Genomic DNA, 27300 nt, shown 5'->3' with positions numbered 1-27300 from the left:
GGTATACAGTTTATACGTTGTCTGATCATAATTCCCCACATTTGTTTCAATCTTGCAATTAAGTAGGTTCCGTTCTCACTGCCAGTCTTTCTGTTTTAGCTTTTCCAGGCATCTCTTGGTTAGCTGAGGTTTATCCTCATGAATTGTTTGTGAAGAGCTCGTGGAAACAGTTTACTAGACTTTTTGCATGTTTAATGTCGCTTGACTGTGTTTTTGTTTTTGAGTAACTGTTTGGGTATAATATCTTTGGCTTACACTTCCTTTACTTGAGGATATTATAAGCATTCTTCTAGTCTTATAGTGTAAAATGCTACTCTGGAGAAGTCCGAGAGCATCCTGATTTCACCTTCTTTCAGAATTGACAGTCTTTTTGCTGTGGTGCCCAAAGAACTCTATTTTATGACCTAAATCTACTGGGATATATTTTAAATGGTGTTGGTTTCTCATCATGAATTTTTTCTAGTATTGAGTGTACCGTTTATAGATCTAGATCTATTTTTGTTTCCATGATGTTTTCTTGAGTTTTATTTTTGACTGTAGATATGTCTTCTGAGGGTAACCTTTTTTTCTGTAAAGCTTTGTCACTTCTGATATATTATTCTCATTTTTGACTCACTGTGTTCCTAACTGTGATTTCAGGAATGTCTGTTCTTTGTTGTGCTCCATCCAGCTTCACCTCCATCTTGAAACAGGTTTTTTTTCCTTCTTTTTCATCTTCACTCACATGTGCTTTAGAGCAGTTGCTTCCCTGTGTTTCCCTACTGTTTTTTCTTTTTAATTCATGGTGAGTAAGTTTGTTGTCTAGATAGCAGATACATGATGTTCTGTTATACTGTTCGGTACACATATATTGTTCTTTTTCTTATTTTGTGTTTATTGTCTATTTTACTTTGTTATTCCCCAGCCTTCTCTGGATTGCTCAGGTTACCTTCCCTTTCCTTCAGATTAATTCAGAACTTTTACATCTTTTATTCCTCCATTAGTTACCTTACTTTAATGTGTATCTTTAAACACAGGTTTCTATTTTATTCTTTCAAAGTTAGGAGTTTTCTTTGTGCTTGTCCCCTTATATTATTCTTGTTCACTTTGCTGTCTCCTAGTCCCTTCCACCCTTTATCTGACTCCTGGATATTATGAAATAATTTAGACTTTACATTCTGCATTGCACTGGCAGAATGTCCCTTTTGTTTCAAAAACTCCTACCTATGTTACAGTTACAATCACAGGATTATCCATCTGTGTGTGTGTGTGTGTGTGTGTGTTTGTGTGTGTGTGTGTGTGTGTGTACATGGTCTTTGCTTATAGATATAAGGTCTTTTTAGGGCCGCACCCATGGCACATGGAAGTTCCCAGGCTAGGGGTTGAATTGGAGCTACAGCTGCCAGTCTCTACCAGTCACAGCAATGCTGGATCCAAGCTGTATCTGTGACCTACACCACAGCTCACGCCAACGCCTGATCCTTAACCCACTGAGCAAGGCCAGGGATCGAACCCCTGTCCTCATGAATATTAGTTGGGCTTGTTACTGCTGAACCATGTTGGCAACTCTTTTTTTTTTTTAATCTACTTAGATTTAAATTTGACTTATACATATTTCATTGCTCACTGCTGTTTTTTATACTCTTTAATTTTCTTTCTATATGTTGGGGGTTTTGTTCTTAATTTTCTTTTTTGCTAAAAGCATTTCCATGAATAGTTTCCTTAGAAGGATTTTCATGGATGATATACTTAATGAGCTATTGGACTCCCCAATTTTTTGTTTTGTTTTTATGACTGCACCTGCAGCATATGGGAGTTCCTGGCCCAGGGGTTGAATTGGAGCTGCAGCTTCAGCCTACACCACATCCATGGCAATGATGGATCCAAGCCACATTTGAGACCTATACCACAGCTTGCAGCAATGCCAGATCCTTAACCCACTGGGCCAGGGATTGAACCCACATCCTCACAGAGACAGTGTCAGATCCTTAACCTACTGAGCCACATAACAGGAACTCCCCAAATGTTTTTTATTTGCCTTCATGTATGGTTACTATTTTCACTGAACATAGGATATTTTTATTTCATTTTTTTCCCCTTTAAGTCTATAAAATTGTTCTGTTCTGTCTCAGTATTATGGATGAGGACTCTTGCTGGATCTCATTATTTTTTCATTTTACATTACTTGTTCTTTTCATTTGGAAACTTAGATTAATTTCTGTTTTTGAAGGTTGGAAATCTTTTCCCAGGTGCATCTGTTTAAGTGTGTTTTCACTCTACTCCCATCTCCAATTAATCCTGCTTGAGACTTCATAGCCCTTTCAGTCTAGAAACTCATATTTTCCAATCAGCCCAGGAACTATTTTCTTCTAGTATTTCTTTGATTATTATTTCTTTTTCCATTCCTTTTTCTTGTTCTATGATTGCTATAATTTCAATAGTAGAGCTTCTGGATTTGTCCTCTGTGTCTTATTTTTTGTTAATGATTTTGGGGTTTTGTTTTGTTTGCTTTTTTAGTTACATGATATTTATTCTAGATTACTAACTCTATTCTCCCTTTCTCTGAAATACTAAATTAAAAAATTATGGGTTTTGGTTCTAGAAACTTTTACTTATAAAGTCTTTACACCCTCCATCCCTCCTTCCCTTTGTTCCATCCATTCATTTCATTTGTTCCGATCCGTTGTTAGTATTGCAGTTTCTCTGCTTGGTTCACCTTCATTCATGTTGCTGTGAGTACTTAGTTTATGACCTTTCTCTGTTACGTCATATCAGCGCACAGGTAGATCATACTCTTAGTTCTTTCTTGAATAGAAGAGGTTAACAGGGTATTCTTCTCTTGTGAACCTTGTGGTCATTAGCTTGACACACACTAGCACTTTTTGTCTAGAAGTGTGAGGAAAGAAGTGTCCCTGTTTGGGGTGCAGAGAGAGTCGTAGTTCTTGCTGGTCCTTGCAGTGGTACAACAGCCATCTTCCCTTGTCCCAGTGGGATTCACTCAGATGCTGAGGTTGCCTGGGCAACTTACGGATTGGTAAATGTTAAGCTGAGAGAAGGAAACCTCTTCTTTGGAAATTAGTGTGTTTTCCCTTTCCTTAAAACAATTTTTTAAAAAACAAAAAACCATTTTACACTTGCTCTTTCTTGATTTTCATAAGATTTCATTACTCAACGTTTCAGATGAATCTAGATTTAGATTCTCCAGGACTCAGTAATTAGTCACTGTTATTTTAGTAATTTAGTCACAGTATTTTGTCATTTAATAGCAGAGTAAAAGGGGATTAAGAAAGAACTCTCAGAGTTCCCATTGTGGCTCAGTGGTAGCAAACCCACGTAGCATCCATGAGGATGCGGGTTCGATCTCTGACCTTGCTTTAGTAGGTTAAGGATCCGGTGTTGCCACAAGCTGTGGTACGGTTCGCAGATATGGCTCGGATCCAGCGTTGCTGTGGCTGTGGTGTAGGCCAGCAGCTGCAGCTCCGATTCGACCCCTAGCCTGGGAACCACAGCCATATGTTGCACGTGCAGCCCTTTAAAAAAAGAAAGAGAGAGAGAAAGAAAAAGCTCTCAGTGGTTAACGTTACATGACTGCTATTATCAGAGCTGGTGGTCTCAACTTCCTGCTTTTTCCTACAGATACATTTGAGTTTCACACTCAAATAAATCCTTAGGAGTGGACACTTAAAATATCTCTCCTATGCCTACATTGTGCTTTTAATTCTTTATCCATACATATTAATTAACCTGTGATTATTTATTGGTGTGCTCCACATATATATTCAGTGCTTACTGGTTGACTGGCTGATATGAGCCATCTGGATAAAGAAGAAATTAGTACACTTAAAAACAAGAAGGGTCTGAGCTCAGCTGAGTCACCAGACTGTAAACAAAGTGCCCAAGTCACTGAAACACCAACCTCCTGGCTTTGGGGCATTTTCTCTGTCCGTTGTTCATTTTTTGCTTGGTGCTTTCTTTAGTCCTCTGAGAGCGTTCGCTTCATTGGTTGTTCAAAAAATATTTATCGAGCAGTTATGGTGTGCAAAACACCATGCTAAGTGCTGAAGTAATGAGAACCTACAAGGTTCCCTGCCCTTGCGGCATTTACTGCTTGTTATATATAGAGGTTGCAAAATATTGGCTCCATCTGACTCACAGACATTTTTTTGTTTGCTTACACAATATCAAAAATGTTTTTGAGTCGATATTTTGAAAATGAAGAAATTTCATCTTAAAACCTAGCTTTGCAGCTGCTTGAAATGTATCTAGCCGGACTAACCCTTTATTCCCACAGCAGCTTCCTCTTTAGATAGGACTGCAGGCACCAGTTGGTTGTGACTACCTGTTAACCCCTGAGGCCGAGGCCAGATTCAGTTGACAGTCGTTGTCACTACTGTGCTACTCTTTTTCTTATAAAATAGTTTAAAAGGTGAGCTACCTGAATGTTTTCTGGCTTATCCCCCTTTAGGCATTTTGAGTTTATGACCCTGGGACAGTATTTACCAGTCAGCTTGCTAATTATCTTGGCAGAAGGAAGAGACCACACTTTAGTTAATGAAAGCAGTACACATAAACATTATAATACTCCTTCTCAAATTCATTCTAACAGGATGATAAATAGAATCCTGGCTCATAAATCTGATGATAGTTCTGATAGGTTTTATCGTATGTTGTAGTGCCATTTTAATTGACATTTTATAGTTTTAGTACTATAGTAGTTTTAATTTAACTAATATGTAGAGTCTTAAGCTTTTTTTTTTTTGGCCAGCACCTGCAAGCATGTAAAAGTTCCCAGGCCACAGATCAAACCCACGCCGCAACAGTGACCTGAGCCACAACAGTGACAATGCCAAATCCTTAACCACTAGGCCACCAGGGAACTCCTCTTAAGCATTTTTACACCCATTATTTCTTTTAATCATCAATATTAAAGACTATGTGAGATGCAGATGTTATGATGGGATTTATTTAAAGGAAAGGAGGCTCAGAGAATTTTGTGCATTGTCCAAAGTGCAGGCCTGTTGTGTCTCCATGGGACTGCCTTCCATTTGTGCTATTTCATGAGATCTTCATAACACTCTTAAGACACAGGTTGAGCAGGTTTCATCATTTCTTCAGATTGGAAAAAACAAATGCAGAGGAAGAGTCCTTTCTTGCGAGTAATCGCATAGCTGCTATTCAGAACATACCTGCTCCTTGCCAGGTGAAGTGCTAGCCATTTAACAGATAGGTATTACGTTATTTAGTTCTTAATATTACACTATGAAGCAGGTATTGTTATCCCCATTATACTCCTGAATAGGTTGCAGAGTTGGAATTTGACCCCAGAACTGTCTACAACATTTTTTTTTATTTGCTACATTTTAATTCACCAGATTTTAATTCACTCTTTTGTTCTTGTCATTAAATCTGACATTATAATTTAATACATTAATTTTAGAAGTATACAATCATAAATTAAGTTTGAAAATCAGCTTTTTTGTTTGTTTTTTTAGGACTGGTATTTTTCTCTTATAGTGATTCTAAACAAAAATGGACCTGAAACTTTAGGTTCAGCTCAAAGTGTATTTCACTGTATTTTTGTACATATTTAGCAGGGTTTTTTTTTTAACTTTTTAAGTGGACAGCTCATTTTAGTAAATACTTGTTTAGGGTTTAGCAAATCAGTGATTTGTTGACAGGAAAGGAATATAGGAAAGTCATTTTAATTTGATTTGGAGATTGAGGAATAATTTGGTTAATAATTTCTTAGGTGACTTATATGACTTCTTCTTGCATCTTATTCGGTACCTGGTTTTATAAAATACTTAATCCTGAGCTATCTCTTTTTAAGGCAAGTTAGGAACAAAAAGGCCAAGGAAGCTAAATTTATTAGTATCTAGTGTTGGTTTTACATATTTTGCCTTTTAGCGTATATAGTTTGGGTTCCATTTTATTTTACTAAACATTTTCTTGGAGAAGGTACCAAAGGTCAATTTCCACAATATTCCCAAGAGGACACATTTTTCCTTCAAAGTCATCAGAAGAGTCACAATTTCTGTCTCCTTTTGAAGAAGAGTCTTAATTTAAAAGTAGGTCTCTAACAATGCAAATGAAAAGTGGCTGTGTTTTAGTCAATTTAAACTAAAGAAAGCATTGATGCGATAAATGTCAGTGGAATCTAGGCAGAGGAAGCCAGTAGTTCCTCATTGAAGCATAATAAGTTTCTAAAAAGGATAAAAGTTGACCCTGATCATGAACTTTGAGTTTTTAGACAGTTTAATAAAGGTTATTCCCATGTTTTTCTTGACATACTAGTTTTACAGTGAAAATGGCAGTTTCCCTTTGTTAAATATCATTTCTAATTCCCCTCTTGATATTTGAGTATAGTAACAGCTCGTGTTATCTATAATCTAGAATATTAATGTTAACATCTTTTAAGTCTGTTAGACATAAATTTATATCTGAAAGAATTTATTAATACTTTGTGAGCCCCAATTTTTCATTCTTTGAGTAATTGCTTCTTACTAATGTTGTAAATTTATTTAATTCTTGATTTTTCTAGGGATTATTTCACATTTCAGCTGCTTTTGTTTTCTACTGCTATCATTGAGGGTTCAAGAACAAAAAATAAGTCTTCAGGTAAAATTGCCTGATCCATAATAGTGCTTGGCATTGTATTTTGCTGAAAGGATCATGTACCTTTGGATGCTTGATCTGAAAATAAAGTTGTGATGATTATGAAATTTTCGCATGGAGTTTTCATGGCTGCCTCTAACGAATATAGTCTTAATTTGTTGTTTTTCTCCACCCCCCACCCCCGTCGAAAGGATTTTGGCTGTCTGCTTTTTTTCATGTTGTCTTGATCTGCAATAACTATACGGATATGTGCTTGTACTTGCTAAATATTTTAATTTTGCATATTTGGCTGCTTGAATTTTAAGTAATTTTCTTTGGGCAATGCAAATTAAGAGCTTGAGGCTATAAGTAAAATAACAATTTACAGAAGTTGTTAACCAGTTTATAAATGTCTGTTCCTTATCTACTATATTAAAATATATAGACAGTTTATTTTGCTAAAATTAAATAAAATGTAAAGTTCAGTTCCTCCTTCCACTGGTCACATTTCAAGTGCTATTTTCAGGCCATATTTTGGACAAAACAGATAAAAAATTGTTTCTGTTATCATAGAAAGTTCTATTGGACAGGACTGTTTTCCTGTTCCACAGAAGGAAGTGGTAAAGTGTGAGCTCATTTCTGATACTAGTTTTTGTAGCAGTTTAATAACTCTAGAAAATGAAGCATACTTCCTCTAAATAGGTAGCCATTCCCATTTTAAGTATTTCAAATCAAAAGTTGCCTAAAATAGTTCATCTGCTTCTGTATTCATACTGTTTTAAAGTGAAATTGTTTCTTGTAACAAAATACCTGAAGTTGTAAAAAGTCCAAAGACCTAGCCTGAATTTGAATCCTGACCCCAGAACTTACTAGTTTAGTAACTTCTGGTAAATTAATTTATATGAGCTTTAGTTTCTTTATCTATAAAATGGAGATAACTTTAGTTATCTCATAGGGTTAATAAAAAACGACTTAAATAGGTCTAAAAGAATGTAAAAAAAAAAAAGTGGGCATTTATTATGCTTTTTAAATGCAGAATGAAGCCAAACCACTTAAAAATTATTAGGCTGTGTCATTTGTATGGAGTTATTCCCAGGCTGGCAATTGCAATAGGTTTCTAGAAGTAGCTGAGTCAGAGGCATCCTGCAGAAGTTTCTGGTGGCCAGGGATTATTTATGACATGGTATAAGGTTGAAACAGCTAGAATACCAGAATGGGGAGAAAAGGAAAGAGAAAAATGACCAATTTTGTTTTTGGAGAAGTCCACGAAGTTTTTTCTAATAATAATGATAAAAACTAATATTTTATATAGTAGAATTTTTTGTAGAGTAGGATTTTTATATGTCTTTAAAATTTCATCTCTACAATATTTTGAATACCTTTATTATACTGGTATTAAAGAAGAATAAAAGAAAATTTAATCAACATTTTGGAGTTTATGTACCTAACTAATAGTGAGAATAGAAATTCCTATCAAATTTGCAACTTTAAATCTTATGCTCTTTTTCCTTTAGCATGCTGTTCCCTTGACAGCAGTTGTATTTCAGAAATAGGTACATATTTCAGAATCTCTAGGGATGGAGCCCAGGTATATGCAAATTTTTTTTTTTTTTTTTTTTTCCTGTATTAAGACAGCACACATACCCAAGTGATTCTGGTACCCACTTTGGGATAAAATCATTGCTCTCTTCCAGGTTTAATTCTTTTTTATATATCAGTACCATGAGAATAAATCAGAGAATTAGACTGATAAGCAATAGACTGATTTTACTCTTCCAGATGTTAGGTAGGACATCAACAACACTTTTGAAAAAGCAACGCAAGTTTAGTTTCACAGTCTTGAGTATCTCTCCACTGATCAGTGCTTGTGGGGAGGGGGATTCCAGACTAGCCAGCTGTGGTAGTTAAATCTGTTTGGGTTCCCTGCTTAGCTTTTCTCACATCTATTTGGCTAGTTAGTAGTCTGCCCTCAAGGTATTCCATTCCTAAAGCATTGACTCCTTATTGCCTTAGGTGGGTTCTTCAGGAGTGCTTTTAATTGATTGACTAAAGAGTTAATAATCTTTAGTCTCAGCTATCTTGAAGGTGCTTCACTGTCCTGGATTTAATTGGGACCTATTTAACTCTGAATGTATTTCATTACTAAGCTGGAAACTCCCTGTCAATGAAATTACAGTGTTATAATTGGGGTAGAAGAGGGAAGTACTCTAGAAAATTCCTAGACAAAAATTAATCATGTTGTGTAGTGAATTTTCAAAAATATTTAAAAAAATACTTTCAGACATACAAAGGCAAATTCTATTGGAAATAAGATTTTAACACTTGGAGTTCCCGTCATGGCTCAGCGGTTAATGAACCCAACTAGTATCCATGAGGACGCAGGTTCGATCCCTGGCCCTGCTCAGTGGGTTAAGGATCTGGCATTGCTGTGAGCTGTGGTGTACATCACAGATGCAGCTCAGATCCCATGTTGCTGTGGCTGTGGTGTGGGCCGGCGGTTTGGGCTCTGATTGGACCCCCTAACCTGGGAACCTCAGTATGCTGCAAGTCCGGCCCTAAAAAGACAAAAAAAAACAAAACAAAACCGAAAAAACAACTTTCACACTTGAAAATTAAGCATTTGCTATTTGAGGCAGTAACTGAGGTTTTATAATGAGATTGAACTTGCTTTTAACTCAGTTTCTTATCAAAATGAAGTTGAGCAGTGGCTATAATATGTTAACATTAGCTTTTAATTTTCTGAGCAGAGGTCATTTCATTAGAAGCTATTTAAATTGGATATTAGGCTGCTTCTATATTGAAATTAATGTGTTCGGAATGTTCTTGAATATATGTATATGTATACCTTTCTAAATATAGAAAATATAGTTCAGCTTAGTTTTCATTACTTGGGCTTAGGAACCTTCTGATAAAAATGACTGACTTTGGAGTTCCCATTGTGGCTCAGTGAAAATGAATCTGATTAGTATCCATGAGGATGCAAGTTCGATACCCGGCCTCACTTAGTGGATTAGGGATCTGGCATTGCCGTAGCTGTGGTGTAGGTCGCAGACGGGGCTCAGATCCCATGTGGCTGTGGCTGTGGTACAGGCCAGCGACTATGGTTCTGATTCTGCCTCTAGCCTGGGAACTTCCAAATGCCAAGGGTGCGGCCCTAAAAAGACCAAAAAAGGGAAAAAGAAAAAAAAAAAAAAAAAAAAGACTTTAATACGGCATTCTAGATTAAACTAAAAAGGTTTTTTTAAACTTAGTAACTGAGAAGCATATCATTATATTCTTAAAATACAAGCTATTCTGATGATTTTATGCAGATTGGATTTGTCTTTGTTACGCTGTAAATTAATTAATTCTCATAAACTGGATAAAACCAAGGCTTTTTAAGATACTAAAAATTCCCAACTCAAAGATTTTTAAAACAAACCTCTTGCAATAAAGAAACAAGAGTTGATAGTCATAGGTCAACATAAAAGTATTATAAGACACTTATTTTTCTGTGAATGAATGAATTCAGAAGCTTGTAGTATGTAATAGATTTCTACCTATTTGTGTATGGTTGAGGCTCTGTTACATAGACTTGTATGGCAAAAATGTGGCAGTACTTTGTATTTTTTGAAAGCTGGTCTGTCTCACTGATTTATGATAATTGAGGTTTTATGGTTCATTTAGATTTAAATCTATATGCATTGTTAATGTATTCCAAGAGGAAGAAAATTTGATACCCTCTCCCATCAATTCTAGGACATACTTCTTTTTAAAAATTTTTAATAGCTATAGAAAGTGAGATATCTTAAAATTGATTTATATATGGAAGCCTTTTTTCTGGGAATATTAAACTAGTGGTGCATCTTATTATCATTTATGTCTTAGACTTGATAAAAAGTAATGGTTAATTTTTTAAAGTTAGTTGTAAGACTTAGATTCGTATTATGATGTTGGATATCGTTGTGGTGAAAAAACGTAAGTGGTGAGAATATGCCATATTATTTGGAATTAGAGACTTGTACTGTGGTGTTTTAGTGTTTGCTTCAGACTTTTGTTTTCATTGCTGTTATCCTAATGTCAAATGACAAAACCTAAAAAAATTTAAGTTTGATGCCCTTTATTCAGGAGAAAACAGTCCATAGATTGGAAGACTACAGTGCTCAGCAAGCACTTCTCCAGGGGATTTTGGGCAAGAGTGAATTTTATGGGACCTTAGACGAGGCACCACAGAAACAGGACATGATTGGCCAGAAGAATAGGGGTTTCCTTCTAAGGCTTAGCAGGTCCTGTTTTGGGGGGCAAGGTAAAGCTAGCCAAAGCTGAGTTGGAGCATCGTGAATGGTGTTAAGTTTCCTCGACAGTGAGGTGTTCTCCGTAAGTGCAGGGTGACTGTGCTACAGATTTGTGATGTGGTCGGGGCCACTGGAATGACTCCCGTTTTGTGGGTTCCAGTGTACCAGTTAATTTCAGCACTAGTTAGGTGTGTTACCTTAAACTAGTTCCCCATCTGTGGAAAGCTATCCAGAACAGTAATAGAAAAATGTAGGTCAAAAGAAGGAGGAAAGTTGCAGTTGGGGCAGGGGTAGTGGTTGGGATCTCCAGGATCCAGAAAAGAAAAATGGGGAAAGGACTTTTGAGGGGGTGTTAATTAATAAAGAGCACTTTTCACTTATCCAGTTATACTTGCCCAGAAATCTTTTTCTGGATAAGTCTGATGTGATATATTAGTTTGTGAGCTACCCAGTAGTTAGCTAAAATCACTTTAACCATATTCCCCAGATCTGAAAGCATAAACCTTCTTGCCGAGGCCTCTCTTTTTCCGGTGAAAGTTGCTCTGGTACCCCCTCTAGCCTTATGGGTAAACATCTGCTGATACTTTCCCTTTTATAGACCAAATAGAGTCTGTGTTTCCTCTTAATGTGCTGTCTCAAAATGAATAGAATGGACTTTCTACAAGGAACTATTACAGATATGTGCACGATGAAATTTGTTGGTTTTAGCAGCAGGTGTGGAACCACCAGACAAATAATTTTAGGAAACTTTCCTACCTTGATCTGTGTTTTAAGTATTTAGATAAAGATTGATTTAGTCTTTCTCCTTAGCTTGTTTGATTTTTCACTTCCCAAAACAGTAACATGTCTATTTGTGGTATAAATTTATATTGCATGTTCCTGCTTTTGTTTTTCATTCTCACAACTCATCGAGACTGTATACTGTCGAGCAGTTTCTCCATGCTCTACAGTAACGGCATTGTTTTAGTTATTCCTCATTTAAAAAGAGTCACAAAGCTTACTCTGTTGTTACACAAGATCCTTTTAAAAATTAAAATTTAACATTAATAAAACAATTTAAAATTTCGGTGTAAAACATAAATTGAGAGAACTTTTTTTCGAAAGGAATCTTTGCTTTATAAGGAATTTCACAACAGTTATTTTAAACACTTTGTTCAGGGCCTTCTGAAAATAAGTCTCGTGAGTACGTGGATTAGGCTTGGCATTGTCATGGAAAAGGATTAAGGAGAATTGTTCAGTCCACTGTCTGGAATCCTCAACTTTCCAAAAGTCCCTTTCAGAATCTACATAAAAGCTTTGAGCTACTTTTGCATTTTCTTGAATTAAGCAGATTTTTTTAAAGTTTAATATTCGGGGTGATTTCTATAACTTACATGATTTTATTTTAGAATTTTAAAAATTCATGATAGTATTGTTTTTTTCTGCCGTGTTCTATTTTATACACTTTTTTGAACTAGCTTGGGCACCAAATTAATACTGATTAGTAGGATAAGGAAAATAAATTACAAATAACTGACTTACCAATAAAGTTTGATAGCAAAGTCCTTTGCAAGTAGGAGGATTCTGTGCACTTCTTCCTTACTGTAATGCCTCAGGGAAATTTAAACGGAAGTGAAAGACACTGTCCATAATAAAGGTAAATATTAGTCGTTGATTATGAGTAGTTTATCAGTTGTAGGTGCTGAGTTCTATGTATTTTAACAGAATATACCAGTTACCCCTTTTTATAAATTACCATCCACATAATTCTTTCAGTTCTATTACCCTAAATTCTTTTCTCTTTTCTCAGAGGATGTACTGAGTAAAGATGCTGGGGAATGTTCAATATGCCTTGAAGAGTTGCAGCAGGGAGATACGATAGCACGACTGCCTTGTCTATGCATATATCATAAAGGGTAAGTTTAATTTTATGGTAATAACCAAGTTGATCTTAGACTAAAAGACCTAAGTTTCAGACATTGTAGCTAGGGCTCAAAAGGTTTTTTTTTTTCCCTTAATTTAAACTCTCTTTCCCCATTTCTTAAAGAATAATGGCCTTTTTTCCTTATAGTACTACAGTTTAAGCCCGCATCTGTTTGGATCCTAAAGTCTATCATTTATTCAGCATTTACTCTGATCCAGGTGTTGTCCATCACTTCTTAAATAGGTTATTTTATGTAAGCCTCATAACAGTCTGACTTCACAGTTGAAGGAATAAGCTGGGGGACCGACCATAGGCAACATCTGCAAGGTTACATGGTTAATAGTAAATGGAAGAACTGGGATTCCAGCCGTGTCTCTTTGACTCCAGAGCCCATCTGGTTCTTATAAAGTGTTGTTGGTTGCAGAACAACATGGAAAAAACTTAGGTAAAAAGATGATTTAAGGTAACGTACAAAAAGAATGGAAAACTATAACTTTAAAGTCAAGAAAAGGAAGAAGGTGGAATTTTGTTTAAAAGCAGGGCATGGAGATTGGGGCAGACATAAAGAAAACAGTAAACAGTACCAAGAAACAAAGAGGCAAAAGTAAATTCAGTATCGGCAGTTAGAATAAATCCAAACTCACCACTTGAAAACAAAAGATTGGGATGTGCTATTGATGAGCAACACACTTAAACATAAGGGATATAGAGAAATAAGGAAACAAAAGGATAGAAAACTATATCCAGGCAAATATTAACTAAAAACTGACAAAGCAAATTAATATTGGACAAAACTAACTCTATTGTAAAAGGTATTATTGGTACAATATGGTGATAAAAGCTTATAAAATGTAGTTCTTTGTGTACCAAATAACACAATCTCAAAGTAAAATATTTATGGAACTGTCAGAAAAAAATTGAATCTGTCATGATGATGGGAAATGTCAGCATATTTCTCATTGAGTCAATCAGACGTACGCAAAATTAGTTAAGACCTAGGAAAATTGCTCAATACAGTTAACAGTTTGGATCTAATGGATGTGTATGTGTGTACATGCACCCAGCAACTAGAGAGTCCATTTTCTTTTCAAGTACATAGAAAGTATTATAGAAATTGATCATGTACTTGGCAATAAAGAGTTTTAGCAGGAGTTCCCATCGTGGTTCAGTGAAAATGAATCTGACTAGGAACCATGAGGTTGCAGGTTCGATCCTTGGCCTTGCTCAGTGGATTAAGGATCTGGCATTGCTGTGAGCTGTGCTGTAGGTCGCAGACGTGGCTCTGATCAGGCATTGCTGTGTCTGTGGTGTAGGCCGGCAGCTGTAGCTCCAATTCGACCCCTGGCCTGGGAACCTCTATATGCCGCGGGTGTGGCCCTGAAAAGACAAAACAAAAACAGAAACAAACTAATTAAAAACAGGCCTACAGATGACAGTTTGACAGCAAGTTCTACCAGATACGCAAATAATACCATGTTGACGATCATAAATTCCCCCCAAAGTAGAAGATAAAAGATTCTCCCACTTATTTTATAGACTAGCATAAACTTGATACCCATATCAGACAAGGATAGTGTTAAGAAAAGAAAATTAAAAGACACTTTATTTGTGAACATAAACACAAAATCCAAAAACATATTGGCAAACCAAATTCATCAGTATATATTTAAAAGAATGCCTCTTGACCAAATTGGATTTATGCTAGGAATACGAAGACATTGTAAGAATAGAAAATTTAAGCAACATCTTCTCAGATCCACCTCTTAGAGTATTGACAATAAAAACAAAAATAAGCAAATGGGACCTAATCAAACTTCAAAGTTTCTGCACAGCAAAGGAAACCCTAAACAACACGAAAAGACAACCCACAGAATGGGAGAAAATCTTTGCAAGTGAATCGACTGACAAGGAATTAATCTCCAAAATTTATGAACACCTTCTGCAGCTCAACAACAAAAAAACAAACAACCCCATCAAAAAATGGGCAGAAGATCTAAACAGACAGTTCTCCAAAGAAGACATACAGATGGCAGAGAAACACATGAAAAGATGTTCAACATCACTCATTAGTAGAGAAATGCAAATCAAAACCACTCTGAGGTACCACCTTACACCAGCCAGAATGGCCATCACCCAAAAGTCTACAAACAATAAGTGCTGGAGAGGGTGTGGAGAAAAAGGAACCCTAGTACACTGTTGGTGGGATTGTAAATTGGTGCAATCACTGTGGAAAGCAGTATGCAGATTCCTCAGAAAACTAAAAATAGAACTACCATTTGACACAGCCATCCCCCTCCTGGGCATCTATCCAGAGAAAACCACAACTCGCAAAGACACATGTACTCTGATGTTCACTGCAGCATTCTTCTCAATAGCCAAGACATGGAAACAATCTCAATGTCCATTGACAGAGGAGTGGATCAAGAAGATGTGGGACATATGCACAATGGAATATTACTCAGCCATTAAAAAGAATGAAATACTGGCATTTTTAGCAATATGGATGGACCTAGAAACTATCATGCTAAGTGAAGTCAGCCATACAATGAGACACCAACATCAAATGCTTTCAATGACATGTGGAATCTGAAAAAAGGACAGACGGAACTTTGCAGAACAGATGCTGACTCACAGACATAGAAAAACTTATGGTCTCCGGAGGAGACAGTTTGGGGGGTGGGGGGATGTGCTTGGGCTGTGGGATGGAAATCCTGTGAAATCAGATTGTTATGATCATTATACAACTACAGATGTGATAAATTCATTTGAGTAATAAAAAAAAAGAATAGAAAATTTATATGTCATAATGCACCATGTTGACAAGGGAGCAAGACTATATTCACTTAATAAATTCTGTATTTATTATCAATAACTTAAAGACAATAAATATTAGATAATTATTAAAGTTAACAGGAATTTAGCCAGATTGCCAGATATGAGATCAACATATTAAAATCAGTTGCATTCATATCCTAGTTAGAAAAATATACCTTTTTTAAGAATAATAATATTAACAACAACGGAAACTACAACAGGAATAAGGTATATTAAAGAATAAATCCTGTATGAGTTCCCTTGTGGCTCAGCAAGTTAAGGATCCAGCATTGTCACTGCTGTGGCTCTGGTTATGGCACAGGTTTGATCCCTGGCCTGGTAACTTTCACATGCCTCAGGTGTGGCCAGGAAAAAAAAAAAGAATAAATCCTACAAAAGGTATTCAAGACTTTAAAACTTTATTGGAAGATATTATAGAAGGTCTAAAATAAATATGGAGGCTTACTATTTTGTGGATAGGGAAACTCAGTGTCATAGAGAGGTCATGTTATCCTAAATCTAAATAGTTAATACTACCCCAGTCAAATGTCAACTAGTTTGTTCATGTATCTTGACAAGGTGATTCCTAAATACATGTAGACAAAAGAACAAAGGGCCAAGAACAGCTGAGTCTCTCATAAAGAAGAAAAGCATGCTGGGAGGTCCTTGTTCTATCCAAATCAGTGGGGATGAGTAGAGGCCACAGCACTCATACGTGTGTGGAGAGACAGCATATATGGACAGCCTGGAGGTTAAAAGCACAGCCTGTTGGGAGTCAAGCCTCCTCAGATTCGAATCCCAGCCCTGCTGCTATTTCACTGTGTGATCTTAATCAAGTTATATAACTTTTCTCTCTCTTATCTGTAAAATGAGGCAAGAGTACCAACTTCATAGAACTTCATAAGTTTTAAATGAGTTACTTTTAGAAAGTGCTGGCACATAATAGATGCTGTATAAGTGTTTGTTTAACGAATGAATAGAAAAATTGGTTTGCCAAAGTTGGTATTACAGTGTAGTAAAAATAAGAATGAACTATTCAGCGAATGGCACTGGGATCATTGACATGAAAAAGTAATAGAATCCTGGGGAAAAAAAAAAAAAGAACTAGAATCCCTGTTTTATATTTGAAAGAAGAATTAACTCCATATTGACTAATATCTCCTCATGGAAACCAAAATCTGAATTGTTGGAAAGAATATGGAGAGTGTTCTTAACCTCATAGTAAGGAATTATTGGGGGGGGGGCTAAAACAACCCCCCATAAAAACTTAAAAGTTGATCATTTTGACTACTTTTACAATTTAAAACTTTTTTTCATCGTGATACTGTGAAAAAGTAAAAAATGAGACCACAGACAAAATGGTTTTCAATAGATATAACAACAAAGTTTTGATATCTGAAACAGTGCTTTCCTTCAGCAAATTTTTGTAATGCAATTTATTCATTAGAATTGGGAAATAGTTATATGGTGACAACATAATGACGTGATCATACTGGATCATATATAATGTTTTTTAGCATGTTAATGTTTTACTCCATCAAAAAAAGCAGATGAGGAAACAAGTCATGGAAGAAAACATTTAACTATAAGGATATCCATTCACTGAATGTTCTCACACCCAGTTCAGTTAAGCCTTGGGATTTATTTTGGAAATGCTTGCTTAATTACTTCATAGTTCTTAAATTCTGTGCATTGCCCTTTGTCTCTGTATCCAACAGTATCAACCCTTCCTTTAATCCTCCTTACATTAAGCTAACCTGACCCTTAAAAAAAAGTCCTGTTTACAGAGCTATTTTTCTTATTTAGAATGAACACATCTTTGTTCTGATTACAAGGTTGTATTATTTGAGTGGTCTGCCTTTAACCTGGTTTTTTTCTCTTAAGTCCTGTTGTTTTTAGTGCACAGTTTTGTATGAAGCAAGATTCATCGAAAACATGTTTGTTATAGCTGAAATATCTGGGTAATAACTTCTATAAATCTATTTTTTAAAAAGACAAATCAAAATAGAAAAACTGGCAAAAATTGTTAACAACCAATTTACAAAAAGGAACGTCAAGTGCCCAGTAAGCACACAAATATGAGTTGGCATACTTTGCAGATAGCTCTGTATTACCTGTGTGCTGTGCATATCCTGTAGTTAGGAATTCCTGATCTTGCTCCATGACAGTCCTTAAACTACTGCTAAGTGTGCAGATACAATGTGAGATCAAAGATCTTGTGCCAGAATATTAGTCAGTACAAGGCTGTCTTCATCGAGAAAGTCTTGCAGTGATTTTTTTTTAAAGCCAATCAAAGCAGTGTGTTTATTTTTTTTAAAAGCCAATCAAAGCAGTGTGTTTAAAGAACTGGTAATAAGTGGCTATGGATTAGCACTGGGAGGACCACCCTTTGAGTCAGACTGCTCAGAGATGTACAGAAGTTTTCATGGCACAACTGAAAGTGCCCATCAGTAAAAGAAATGCCAGTGTGCTTATATGTAGAACACTATACACAATGAAAATTTTAAAATTAGATGCTTTTTATTAGCAGTTGCAAATCTCAAACAAATCTACTGAAAAAAACTATTAGGAAAAAAGCATACTTTATGGTAGCATTCAAATAAAATTTAAAATATAGAAGCCACGTGTTGTTTTGGAATGCACACAAAAAGTTATAGAGTAAGAAGAGGCCTAAAAATGAAAAGCACCAAAATCCGGAGAGATTTCCTGCTGGAGGTGGGAAAGGGAAATAATAATGTTTTAAATAACGTGAGTTGACAGAGCAATTTATGTAAGAAGGACCTGGGATTTTTGAGTAGTTACTCTGTCAAGATGAAGTGAAATCACATGATTGTAAAATGAGAAGTAGAGGTTGCGAGGCACTGTTCACTCGTACTGGGAATTGTTCGCACATCTGGAGGATTTCGTTCGGCTCTCAGTGCTTCGTGGTGAAAGGTACTCTCGTAGACCAGGTAGTCCTGTAGGTTAGTGAGCAGACTGAAAACAGTGTCATAAGGCAAATTTGGCCTGTTTATTTAGACAGCAGAATTCTTAATGGGCACAGAAATTATTTCAGATATTTGAAAGAGTATCATGTGCATGAGATCTTTTTTGATCTCTTTTCCTTTTAAATTTATCCATCAATTTTACCTATCAAACTATCCTGTCAGGATATGAGAATGATAAATATTAATTTTGCCCTTCAACATATTAGCCAAGTCTTCTAACTTTGTGACATGCAAATTTGACATGCATCAACAGTGGGAATATTGGACAGTTTAAATTCTGCTTGGGTACTTTCCTAGCTGTTAGGCAAGTTACTTAACCTTCTTAAGGCCTTGAGTTTATCTTTAGAACTTCCTACAGTGGGGAAGTGTTCTGTATCTGTGCTGCCTAGTAGAGCAGCCACTAGCCATGTGGATGTTGAGCTTTCAAAACATGGCTTGTGCAACTGAGAAACTGCATTTTTATTTTATTTTATTTTTCAATACATTGATAATATCATTCACTGTCTTTTGTTTTTGTTTGCTTTTTAGGGCCGCACCTGTGGCATATGGAAGTTCCCAGGCTAGGGGTCAAATTGGAGCTATAGCTGCCAGCCACAGTCACAGCAACCCAGGATCCGAGCCATGTCTGCGACCTACACCACAGCTCATGGCAACACCGGATCCTTAACCCATTGAGTGAGGTCAGGGATTGAACCCGCGTCCTCATGGATACTAGTCGAGTTCGTTAACCACTGAGTCACAATGGGAACTCCCTTTTGTTTAATTTTAATGAATTAAAATTTAAATAGCATATGTGGCATGTGGCTTACTGCCTTGGACAGTGCAGAGCTATAATGATAATTAAATATGCGCCCTAATATTTAACTTCTTATAAAATCATGAAATACTTTATAAATACAAATGGATGATGATATATTTATTTGTATATGCATATGTACTATAGGAAGGAAGGGTTAGAAATAAAATAAGTTTTCAGTACTCATATCACATATAAATACGGTCTTTTAACATGCAGTGCACTATTGTCAAGAATTAAAATTTAAAAGCTTGATCTGTGGCATGAACTAGTTGATATTTTCATAAATGAATAACTGTCTTGAAGAGAGAAATATCTATCCAGATTTGTCATTTAATTTTGAAAAATGGTAGTGTTGGTTCCTTAGGTCCTCTTTTGGGAATGGTTGTTGTGTTTTAAACTTTAAAGTACTTTATAGCTTAATTTTGCAAACATTTATTTCCTTAACTGTTTAGAATAATCAAAATGTAATAAACATATCCTTTTTGTTACCTATATATGCCAAATATGATCATTTAAAATATTGACTTTTCCTGCCGAGATATTAATGTCAAAAGTGAGCATTTTAATCATGGCTGTCATAAACAATTAAACATAAGTGTTTCAATTTTCTGATTGTTTTTTCTTTTCTAGCTGCATAGATGAATGGTTTGAAGTAAATAGATCTTGCCCTGAGCACCCTTCAGATTAAGCATTTAGCTTCCTGTTTTATAGGTAATTCTCCCTTTTTTGTTGTTTTAATTGCTTTTTAAACTGTTAATGTGAGTTAGATATTCTCAGCCACCATTTTTATTCATTGATTTATTCACTGAGAGGTGTGTGTGTGTGTGTGTGTGTGTGTGTGTGTGTTCTGCTCTCTGGTATAGTTTCTATTGTGGGGAGGAAGGCTGTGCAGTGGCTTTTTTTTTGTGACAGTTTTAAGCTTTAATTGATCCTGCTGTGTCATTGATTTGGTTTTTTAGCAGAACGCAAATTTTATGAGTTTTTAGAATACTAAGTAAGTGTATGAAAATTTACCATCTAAAGCAGTGTTCAGGGAGTAGTGGATGTTGTATTTTGATTTGTGTTGCTATTACGGATCACTATTTAAATTAAATGTATCCACTTTTGCACAGGTTTCCTTGTCTTTTCAAGATGCTTGAAAAACTGAGAGGATATGAAGATCTGTCTCTGGAAAAGCAAAAACAAAAATGCAGGCACACTCAGCCAGAAATCTAAGTTCTGTGAGACTCAATATGCAGAGATGGACAATCATACAGGAAAAAAAAAATCCCACTCGAGAGGACAGTTGCCACAGAACTCAGTGTACCAAACATGCATATAAAGGACACACAGGGATTTTGAAAATGCTGCATATCCCTTAATAGTCATCCACATAGGTAATACTGATGAACATTTTGTATTCAGACGCCAAAGTTAACTGATTTAAAAGTTGATTTACTTTTTATTAAGTTCTCTCGAACTGCGCAACTAGCTGTGTTTGATTTGTTTTGGTTTTCACTTTGGGGTCCCTTTATTTTCCCCAACATGATGTTCCTGCATTCATCTGTTCTGAAATTGAACACCACATAGTTTACTTCTTAAAAACTAAAGTTTTAAATGTGACACCAAGAAATGTAATCAAGCAGTAAAACATTCTCTGAATGTAGACAATGATCTCAAGTTCTTCAATTTTTGTTTTTTTCCAAGAGTGGAAAATAGACTTCTACATAGGAAAGCTAAAGTATGTTAATATTTTAAATTAAAGGTTTAACATTATCAGAATGCAGTCCAAAGAGTGAAAATCACGTTACCTACTTATATTTTAATTGATTAAATCTAGGATTATCTACTGAATTGCAATTTATTAAATATATTATTTTCTTTTAAATAAAACTGTTCAACAGTTAATCAGCAATGAATCATCTTGCAGCTATGCAACTTAAAAAAAAAAAATTCACCAGTTTTAAGTGCTGCCAGCTATAGTAACTTTGTTTTAACGGGTATGTTTGTTTGTTCTTTTAATGTAATTATTTTATTGTGCTTTGCATCTCTAAGCAATTTTCCCACATTTGGGTAAAATGTTTAGCAGGTTGTAAACTTAATAACTTATGAAAAGGGTAAAATAAAATTTCTTGAGTGGAACTTGAAATAATTTGAGGGACATTTTTATATACTTTTAAAAATCAGAATTTAATTGGGATGCCAGATTTATAGCAATTTGCATCTTTAATTTTCCAGATAATCTGGATGTTAGCATTTGATAAATGATTTTTTTAAAGCAAACATGAAGATTTTGTTAATTTATAATTTATTAATGTTATTACTGTAATTGAAAATGTTGGAGACTTTTAAATTCAGTCTGTGTAGAAAGAAATGTATTAAGCAAAACTATGCGAATAAATATTCCCACAAAATATATCTGAATGGTTAAAAAATACTGGAAGAGAGCTCTCAGGGCTGTAATAGTGAGGGTTTTTTTTTGTTTTGTTTTGTTTTAATATCGAAGACACCAATAAATAGATTTTGTGTTTCCAACATAGGGAAAATGTTATCAGTGAACAATTAAAGCAGTGCACTTTACTAAGTATAATTGAAAGTTGCACAGCACTGTTTCCTTATCTTAAGCTTTCTTTAATATCTTTAAGTATTGCTTTTCTGTTTACTGCTGCTATTCTTAATCCTTCTCAAATTTTTTCCCTACTTTATTGCTTCTGATTCATTTTTTTAAAGGGGAGGTAGAGGAGCAACCGCTGCTACCCGTAGAAATTTGTGTATTTTAAACAATTAGAAGAGTTTTTAATGGCTTTCTGTGTGATTCTAGACCAGGTAACATTTTTCCTAAAGTTAATGCTGTGAAATGCCTTTTGTTATGCTGCAATTGATAGAAGAATCCAAAACCTTCATTGTGACAGCCAACAGCATAGTTTCATAGGTGCTTTCTTAACCAGTTACAGAAAATATTCTTTCCTCAAGGAAAATATTCTTTTCTTAATTTTTTCTGTTGTCATGAGATCTTAATATGAATGTATCTTAGTTCATGTTTTCAATTTTCTAAGCTTTGCTCACACATTACACGCACATTCACACACGCACACGGAAGAAACCTCTTGGAATGTGAATAATTCATTTTGTTTCTCCTTTTCTAATTCTAAGAATTATTGTGTTGGCTTCCGTTCTTAAAGGAAAAGATTTGCTATAGTTGTGGTAGTAAACTTTTGATATTCTCTCAGAAGTTGATTTTCTGATATAACTTACTCATTATCTTCTAAAGTTGATTGGCCTGAGTTAGTTTTCCTTCTTTAACCTGTATCATACTCTCAGAGTCTCGTTCACTTAGCCTCTCTTTGCATGAGGTTCTGTGCTGCGGTTTCTGCAATAGAAGCTCCTGTGGTTTAAAAGGAAGTTCAGTGTTTGTCCGTGTCAAGTGCTACTTGATTATTTGTCTAGAACAGTATTTACTTAAATCTGCTTATAAAAATCCTTTTTTTTTTTTTTTTTGGTTAAAATTTACAGAAGTTGGCTTTATTCTTTTTTTCTACTTTAAAATTGAGTCTCCATCAATTACTTCCTAAAAAGAAGAATTTAGGAATTGAAGTGAAAAGATTCGTAAAGCCTAGATACTCCAGTTTTTACTTAAAATTACTATTCTGAAAAAATATCATAAGTAATATTACACATAGTATCACTTGTAATGTTTGTAAATTTATATACAGACATTGAACAGTGTAACATAGGACATCAGGTTACCCGAGATATTTAAATGCATAGCTGAAACTACTGACAACTGAATATTATGGAGACAAAATAAAGATTGAAAGCCTAGGTAATAGTTTTCTAGAATCTTTGTAAATACTTGTTTTCAAATAAGATCGCAGTTGGGTATATAGATTTCCTTGAGGGCCACCCTTTTCTTCATAATGGATTTTTTATTGCCAATTTTGACTCATTTTATGTTAATCTGGCTTCCCCCCCCCCCCCAGAATGTATAAGAGAGTGTAAGAACGTATAAGAGTCCAATCATTCTGTCTTCTTCTGGCTCCTTCCCAGAGAAATAGACTAAGAATAGTCTTAATCTGTGTTTTCCAGGTCTGGTTATAAATCAGATATAGATTGTGTTTTAAAAGTGGTGTTTTGATTGAAATATAAATAGCGTTTTCTATGACTGATTTTTTTTTTTTTTTTTTTTGTGGTAGCCAGAACAACTAAAAAAAGTCAGGTTGGCTGTTATCTGCTGTATACTGTTTAGATTTTGGTTTCTTAGTGCAAGTCTTCTATTTCATTTAAATGTTATTTACAGTTATTTCAGTTTTCTCCTACTAAACAGTGTAGCCCTCAAATGCCTGAGGAGCACATTTGCAGTCTGTATTTTGAAAAGATTTCAGTTTAAATTAGTTAATGAAAATACCAGATTTTTTTCAAAGCTGGTTTTGCCTTCTAAATTTGGGTATGGTGAAGTTTAAGAGCAATTGTTTAATATGTAGCAAGACCCGGGGATATTCCTTTAAATGAAAAAAGCCTGTAAATTTAATGTAAATAGTATCTAATTTTATTTACTAACTTGGAGAGTTGAAGAAGGAAAATTTCCTAACAATAAGCTACATTTGAACAAAGCATGAACTTCTTTTTTAAAATTCAGGAATAATTGAACTTATCAGATTGACATCTACATTATGCATTGTTAATAATATCCAGTAATCTTATACTTTCAAAGAGGAAATTTCCACATAAATCAGATTATTAGGAATTTTGTAAAACGACATAGAGGTAAATATTGCTATTAAATATGAGTACAGTTTGTTAGTTGCAGGAAGTTTCCTAGTTCATTAGAGCCATTTTCTTGAATTTTGATTTATCCTGAGGTGAACTCCATACATACTGACAATGGGTGGTTAAATGCAAAATGTTCCTTGTTCTTGTACAGATATTTTCCAAGTTAAAACATTTTAGCATGCCAATATTTTGTCTTTGGCCCATTCGCCTTTATTTCCGAAGTATGTAACTTCTGATTTTTTCTTTGCTGTATGGTAAAGCATTGTAGTTACATTATCTGTGTTACTGACCACTTTTCTTCTCAACCCAGATCTTTTCATTCTGAAAGTAAATTGTTACTTGGTTTACTTTATAGGAAATTGCTACTTGGTATACTCCTAGTAGTGATCCTTATTCAGGAATAGCTGGTAAAACTTTTTTGGTAGCAACTTATACAGACAATACTTTGAGTACCATGTGCAGTGAGTGCTATGCTTAAGATGGGAAACCGAATTTCTTTTCAAATCACAGAATTCCTGTACTGAATGGGAAATACCTCGTCTTCCAAGTTACCTGATTCTCCATGGAAAGTACAAGGCATCAAAGAAAACCGGATATGACAATGTTTAGTTTTAGTTGAAAATGCAACATCACTCTACTTAGGAGAGTTGGCATATTTTCAGATACTTAAGCTATCATAAATTTTAGACCAATGGCTAATAATAGGATAGATTGATTGTTGGTTCCTTATTTATAGAGAGGCAAAAAGCAGCATGGCATTAACTCACATTCCAGTAATAAATGAAATTTTAAAAAGTGATGTTATAGTTTTGACCACCATCATTCTTCTTAACTCTGTGAGGCACCTGTCAGGTTCCCAGGTCTTAGAATCATAAATGACTGACTTCTTCTATTACTAAATTCTCATGACTTCCATTTTCATTTGGTATGCTGAGATCGTAAGTATTGATAATTTATATTTATAAACTTAGAGTTCTGTCAGTACCCTGTTACCAGTGAACCTGGTGCCAGCATCTTGAAAAGGTGTCATTATAAGTCAAAAGCATTTTGAGCATCTGTGTGCATGTAATACAGTTAGCAGACCCTATAGAGATACACAAAAGGGATTTTGGAACTTGATGATGATATTATTGATCTTTATTATTACAGCAATCCATTACATTTTATTGCTTTGCAATGACTATATGAGTTCCCTTATTTGAAAATCATGGTAAAAAGAGATATTTACCTCTATTGCTCTATCCATGGTTTCTTCAACTCTTCCATTAATACTTAATTTCCTCTGTTAGAAAGCATTTTCCTGTTAAGTGTCAAAAGCATCAATCACAAGAAATAGAGAAAATGTATCAGAAACAAGTTGTATTAGTATGTTCTAAACCAAAATGGAACAATTCATTATTATTTTAATAAATAAAACTTCCAAATGATCTTGCCAAATTATCCCATTATTTAGAGGTAGAAAATAAGAAAAGAATGCTTTTAAGGAAATTTATGTTTAAATGTTTGTGTTGATTGTACATTACAATAAAACAATTGTCTAAAGTTGAAAGGTTACCATGAATTAATTGATGTCACAGTTTCTTTACCCATTACCACAAAATTGAATCTAAAAATATGAGTTAAAGTTCTGTAGTAGTTTAAGAAGGGACTCTTTGTAATGGTAATGGGCAGAGAAGTCTGTCGTTATTACCACAACCATAAGAAAAGATGCACTTGGAAATTTATAATGTAAAACCTATTTGGTAAATTTGTAATTGAAATCTGATTGAATAGTTATTGAATTGGGGAGTGGGTTGGTCTTTCAGTGCACAGTCATAACGTTTTAAATTTAGACTGTATTTTAATAAGATGCTGTTTTTAAAAGGAGAGTAATTGCTCTTTTGAAGCACAATTTTCCTGATGAAAGTGGTAGTGAATTTTGTACTATTGTGGTTATGAACCTGGGTTCTGGAGCCAGATTGCCTAGTTTTGCCATCTCTGTGACACCGGGTGAGATACTTCACTTCTCTGTGCCTCGCTTTTGCCTGTAAAGAGAGGTGGTACTACTGCCTACCTCAGCGTTGCCGTGAGGATTAAATGGGAAGGTACGTATATGCACCAGACACAGACTAAGCACTTAATAATAATGTTAGTAGTTTTTATAGACGATAAAGTGTATTTGTGCCCATTTATGAATGAATAAGTAATTTTTATTATTTTCTTCAGTCATGAGGTATAGGAATAACTCATAGGCCTTAACTGGTATATTTAAGAAGCCTGAGAATTATAGAGGATACTGTGGATCCTGATCTTCTCTCTCGCAAAAATCTAGAGATTTATTATTTCAGAAATTTTATATTCAGTGCTGCTTGGTTCTGCGGATTGTCAGGAAGCCAAGAATATAGAAATCAAGGATAGCTTACCTTTAGGAATTTAATCTTTAGTGGGTGAAGCAAATAAGTAAAGAAGCATATAATAAGGAATAGCAAATGCTGTGATAGCCACACACACAGAAGGTGTGGTGGAGGTAGTGAGAGGGTCAGTAAACTCAGACGAGGCAAGAGAATGTCTAAACGCCGTCTTTAAGAACAAAAAGGTCATAGCTCTAGGGGACATGGATAAAGGGACGTGTGTGGAATAAGGGCTTGGGATGGGTATTCCCCAGGCGTGACGTGCTTGGAGAGTTGCTGTGTCCAGAGAGTTAAGCAGGTGATTAGATCGAAGGCTTTTAAGCAGGAAGAAGACAGTTAGATAGAGTTGCAGAGAGAGCTGTTAGAAAATTTATAGTAATTCAGGCAAGATGATGAGAGGCAAAACTGAGGCAGTAACATTAGGGAAAGCAAAGATGGAAGAACTTAAAAATGTAGAGTAGAATTAACTCATCTTGTAGTCCCTTAGATGTAAAGGATGACAGGTAAGAAAGACCCAGACGACTCCCAGTTGTACTTTTTCCACCTCTTTGAAAGGTTGAACCTTAAGGGCAGAATATCACTCCCTGGGGAAAGCTGATTATGCCAGAAGTATCTGCTGGAGAACCAAAGGTAAATAACACTGTTAATTCTGACATGAAGGATTTTGGGGGTACAACCATGGTGTATTGAAGTTCCTGGGCCAGAGGTCAAATCTGAGCCACAGCTGTGACCTATGCCAGAGAAGTGGCAACAGCCGATCCTTAACCTGCTGTGCCACAATGGGAACTCCAACATGAAGGATCTTAAATGG

The 27300-nt window shown here is 35.2% G+C and overlaps 1 protein-coding gene across 2 annotated transcripts in view; it reads left to right on the top strand.

Annotated features, from left to right (window-relative positions):
* Positions 1-24918, top strand: part of ZNRF2 (zinc and ring finger 2) — a 101344-nt gene extending 76426 nt beyond the window's left edge. Inside the window, exons 3-6 of one of the 2 annotated variants that reach the window (XR_002340314.1) lie at positions 6521-6597; positions 12637-12742; positions 19981-20061; positions 20463-24918. Coding sequence is in view for 1 of the 2 variants with exons in the window: in XM_003134814.5 (XP_003134862.2) it covers positions 12637-12742; positions 19981-20038 (164 nt within the window). In the remaining variant the exon portion in view is untranslated. The remainder of the gene's footprint in view (positions 1-6520; positions 6598-12636; positions 12743-19980; positions 20062-20462) is intronic. The other variant, XM_003134814.5, reaches the window with a different exon arrangement.

Source organism: Sus scrofa, chromosome 18, assembly GCF_000003025.6.
Source record: "Sus scrofa isolate TJ Tabasco breed Duroc chromosome 18, Sscrofa11.1, whole genome shotgun sequence".
Classification (NCBI taxonomy): domain Eukaryota; kingdom Metazoa; phylum Chordata; class Mammalia; order Artiodactyla; family Suidae; genus Sus; species Sus scrofa.
Note: the sequence above shows the minus strand (reverse complement) of the source record. Positions and strands in the feature narration are given on the sequence as shown.